Source organism: Mus pahari, chromosome 1, assembly GCF_900095145.1.
Source record: "Mus pahari chromosome 1, PAHARI_EIJ_v1.1, whole genome shotgun sequence".
In the NCBI taxonomy this organism is placed as follows: domain Eukaryota; kingdom Metazoa; phylum Chordata; class Mammalia; order Rodentia; family Muridae; genus Mus; species Mus pahari.
This window is the reverse complement of record NC_034590.1, coordinates 117,302,738-117,307,594: the sequence shown is the minus strand read 5'-3', so window position 1 is coordinate 117,307,594 and position 4,857 is coordinate 117,302,738. Positions and strand designations below refer to the sequence as shown.

Here is a 4,857-nt window from a genome sequence, read left to right as displayed (position 1 = left end):
GAGTTTGAGGCCAGCCTGGTCTACAGAGTGAGTTCCAGGACAGCCAGGGCTATACAGAGAAACCCTGTCTCGAAAAAAAAAAAAAAAAAAAAAAAGCCAGTGTACTGTAGGAACACTTGACATCCAATAAACACTTGTGTGTACTTTGGGACTTCCTTTTGATTATGGTACTTGAAGGATATGGTACCTAGACAAGCTAAAGATGGAAGGTCCTGACTTCTACTTCTAGCTACCTCAGTGTAAGCAGGTACCTGAGGTCAAGAGTTCAAAGCCTCAGATTACCACTGACAGGAGCTCCCTGTGTGGCTGGTGTCTGACACAGGGATCTGGGACCCCAAGGCAATAATGCTCTCCTCCTGTGGCTCCTCCAGCCTCAGTTTGGGTCTCAAGTGAGGCTGGATGGGTAAGGATGTAAGAAAGGTGCCTCTCTTACCCCACTCACGCCACCAGAAAAGAGGCTCCCTCAGCACTGAGGAGGCTACAGGAAAGTGAGATAGCCCTTAGCTCCCTGCACTCTTGTAGGCTCTGCCAGGGCCTGCAGTTGACACTCCATGCGGTTGGTAGCCAGGTATAAGTTTTGGGTGGGTCTGTGGTGGTTGGAATATGGTTGGCCTAGAGAGTGGCCTTGTTGGAGGAGGTATGTCACTGTGGGGGTAGGCTTTGAGAGATCTTCCTCCTAGCTACCTGGAAGCCAGCCTTTTCTTGTTTATCTTCTGAATGAGATGTAGAACTCTCAGCTCCTCCAGAGCCATGTCTACCTGGATGCTGCCATGCTTCCTACTATGATAATAGACTTTATCTCTGAAACTGTAAGCTAGACCCAATTAAATATTGTAACTATAAGAGTTGCCTTGGTCATGGTGTCTCTTCACAGCAATGGAATCCCTAACTAAGATAGGGTCCCATTGAGCCAGGATGTCTATAGTAGATCAAAAGAGAATGATGGATCTTGGAGTTGGATTTACACAGAGCCGCTGTGTAGTGTGAGCTTAGGTTTTTCAAAACTGATTTTATTTGGGGTTCTTAACACTCCCTTTTAGCCCACCAACCAGAGATAGGGAAAAAGCAAGGTTAATGGGCAAAGGGAGTTGTGGACCTGTTTAGAAGTACTTCCTCTGGGTGATTCCACTCTGCATAGTCAGGATACCAGCAGACCAGTTCAATAGCAAACACCAAACATGAATCAGCAGCAGTGGCACAATCTAGCAGAAACAGCCAGGCTCTGCTGAAGCAGCCAGACTCAGCCAGAATGCCATGAGATGCTGTTTAGCAAGTGAGTTTTTCCCTATGAAGTGAAGACCAGCGAAGCATTGATGGTGTAGCTATGCAAGAACTCCCTCTCATTGTTTGTAGGGTTCCAGTTATATTTTTTAAAAAGATTTATTTATTTATTATTATATGTAAGTACACTGTAGCTGTCTTCAGACACTCCAGAAGAGGGAGTCAGATCTTGTTATGGATGGTTATGAGTCACCATGTGGTTGCTGGGATTTGAACTCGGGACCTTTGGAAGAGCAGTCGGGTGCTCTTACCCACTGAGCCATCTCACCAGCCCTCCAGTTATATTCTTTCTAAACATCACACACTCTCTCAAGTGTCTGTTTTCAGCAAAAATATCACATGTCCTCTCACAAGACAACTTCCAGAAAAAGATCATTCGATGTGACTAAGTTGTTAAAGAAACCAGAAATTTCCACCTCAGTGTAGGCTCTGGAGACTTTGGCTGCTGTTGGTATGGTTCTTCAGGTTTTCTATATAGACGTAGTGGCTCGGAACTTGTGTAGCCTGCAAGGGCCTTGAACTTGTGACAATCCTCCTAACTCCTAAAGAAAAAAGACAATCTGTGTATATGTATACATGTACATACGTACGTATATATCAGGGCAGAGAGTAGATCTCTTCTAAATCCATTGAAACCGAGGTTTGGTGGCTTTGTTAGGAGCTATTTCAAAAGGTCTGGTGGGAACAAAAGCCCTCAGTAAGCAGAAGAGAGCCAGGAAAACAGGGCAGTACAGAATACGAACGAAAATCTGCTTTAAAAGAGTGAAAAGAAATGGGCTGATATGCAATGCCAATGGGCTTAAGGGAGTCCTGTTGGTTTCTTCTTTTTTGTTTTGTTTTTGTTTTTGTTTTTGTTTTTGAGACAGGGTTTCTCTGTATAGCCCTGGCTGTCCTGAAACTCACTTTGTAGACCAGGCTGGCCTAGAACTCAGAAATCCTCCTGCCTCTGCCTCCCAAGTGCTGGGATTAAAGATGTGTGCCGCCACAGCCTGGGTAGTTTCTTCTTTAAGGGGAAACATGTTTGTTCATGGGTTTGCATAACTCGATACTGAGGGAGAAATAAATGGTATAGAACTATGAGGGATAGTCACACCAGTGAAAAATTTTCAGTGTGGAGAATGGCTTGGGTATAGCAATCAAAGGGCTGGTGAGCTGGCCCAGCAGATACGGACTCTGGGCACCACACCTGACCACCATCCCCCAAACCCACAAAGTAGAAGGAAAGGACTGACTTCCTCAAGCTTCTCTCTCACTCCTACATATATGCTATGGCACAGGCACGCACACAAAGACGGGCATACAGAGCAAAAGAATGCAGAGAGACAGACAGACAGACAGAGGCAAGCAAGAGAGAAGTGGGTGCCAGTGAAGTTCAAGGACCAGGTTTACTGACAGGAATTGTCCGAATGAGAGTCAGGCCCAAGAACAGCCCCTTTTGGGCGTTCACTTTCCATTCTCTAAAATGGGCTGACTGGGAACAGAGGTACCTAGAGGACTGGGTACCTCTCTGACCTTCCACTACCTACGCACCAATCCCTCCCTGTGAGTCAACCACAGGACTAACGGCCAGCCAGGCAGGACACTGTTGCTCCTTCTAGCCCATCCGCGTGGCCTTTTCACTTACCTTTCTCACTTTCCAACCAAGTCAGATCTCCTGGCTGAGGCACCACTAAATGGAAGGGAGACGGAGCTCTAGAACGAGCTGCAGAGGGCGTGTAAGTTTTCCAACCGCGCCTGCGCATTGGGATCCCTTAGGCTCCTTCGGGACAGGTCGTCTCTAGCGCTCGCTCTCGTGGGCCTGTGCGTGCGCGCACCCCCTAGTTGCGCCTGCGCAGAGGGTCGAGGACCGTGTGTCCTGAGAAGGCTTAGCGCCTGCGCGTTGTGGGTTTCGGGGCCTCCCGGCCTGAGGGAGAGGAACAGGGAAGATGGCGGCTGTGGTGGAGAATGTAGTGAAGCTGTGAGTGGTCTTTTTTTTTTTTTTTTCCTTTTTTTTTCCTTTTTAATCTATCCTGTACCAGAAATTTGTAAAGGACCTGGGAATAGAGAGGGAGATGCGGGAAGAGAAAAGGTAGAGAGAAGGACATGCCCGGGAAGTCCTTGCTGTGCGACTGCCGGTAGGGAGGGCAACAGGAGACTCGGGAGACGGCGCTGGGCTTCTTTCGGAAACTTGTGGAGGCCGGGAGAGGGGTACACCGGAGCCCCCGACGGGCGTCCTCCTCGCGGCCCGAGCCCCGAGCGGAGCTGCGGGCTGCGAACGAGAGGCTCACGGTCCCTGGCCCCTCTCTGGAGACGCGTCAGTCCCGCCGAGCCGAGGCCGGCGGCCCTAGGAGATCGGGGTCCCCTCCCCGCCCACCGCCGCCCCTGGGGCCACAGGCTCCGCCGTCCCTGCAGCCCGGTGATGTTAACCGGGAAATCCGGGGTCCACCAAACTAAAAATGTTCCTGGGAAGAATTGGTCCAAGAGCAGATACCGAAGGGAAAGAACTTGGGGGAGTGGGGAACTAGACCGGAGCCAGAGGGCTTCTAGTCCGCAGGAGCCCCGAGGTGGGGTTCTCTGTCCCCCAGATGCCGTTGTGCGGGTCAGATTTCCAGCCGAGCTGAAGTTAACGGTTGTTGGGAAACACCGGGAACGGGGACTGGCCTGTTGGCCGCTTCCCCTGAGTTGGAGACGTTTGGGGTTTTGATGAGTCTCTTCCTTCCTTCTTGAAGAAGAATCCGAGAGTTTTGGGAACGGGGTGCCCGTTGGATTTAAGAATGGCCTTCTCTTCCTTTAATGGCCATGTTGGACGTGATGTAAGGGTAGAGAAATTGACGTGTTGAGCTGTCCAGTCAAAGGTTTTGGATTCTGGATGACAAAGTCAAGGGTTAGGAACCATCCTGGAGGACTTTTCGCAGCTTCATCTGTCTTTGCCGTGGGCTGAGCCCCAATCGTCCGAAGAGGCTTTTAAAAAATTTTTTTCTTAAAGGTTAAGTTGCTTCTCCCTGCTGCCTGCAGCCCTTTTCTTTGAGAATGCTTTTCCACTTCCATTAAGCTAAGTGCTTTCTCTTGTGGCTTTTTTTTTTTTTTTTTTTCCCAAACTCCCTTTTGGCTTCATCCTGCTGCCTCTTTCAACCACCCCTCCTCCCAACGCTATTATCTCTGTGATCTGCCCACTCTAGCGTCCCTGGCTCTCTTTAGGTTGACATTTCCCTCAATTTAGAAATGAGGCTGTTAATTTAACATTTTTATAGTTCTCCTTTTGGACTCAGATGTTAAGTCTTTATTACCCTGCATTTCTCTTTGTTGACCCCCCCTATTCCCCTGGAAGGGGAGTTGTCCTGTGTCCCCCACCCCCACCCCAGGTTTCCTGTGAAAAGAGGAGTCACAGCTTTTACCCTGGAAATCTTACTTTCTAAAAGAATATGCTTGCCTAGGTTTTCAGAATTAGATGTTAATGGAGTTCTTCATGTTGAAAGATGGTCTGGCAGAAAATGGAGTTGCCAGCCCATTGGTGTAGTGTTTCACACAGAAGGCTTTGATTCTCACACCATTCTCACTCTGGAGAGAGGCCTTTCTGATACTTTTTTTTTTTTTTTT

At 48.8% G+C, this 4,857-nt stretch overlaps 1 protein-coding gene across 2 annotated transcripts in view; it reads left to right on the top strand.

Moving 5' to 3' along the window:
* Positions 1-3,112: 3,112 nt before the first annotated feature.
* Positions 3,113-4,857, top strand: part of Dpf2 (double PHD fingers 2) — a 14,873-nt gene continuing 13,128 nt past the window's right edge. The window contains exon 1 of one of the 2 annotated variants that reach the window (XM_021188862.1): positions 3,113-3,238. In XM_021188862.1, the coding sequence (XP_021044521.1) occupies positions 3,207-3,238 (32 nt within the window). In that variant the 5' untranslated portion in view covers positions 3,113-3,206. The remainder of the gene's footprint in view (positions 3,239-4,857) is intronic. The other variant, XM_021188818.2, reaches the window with a different exon arrangement.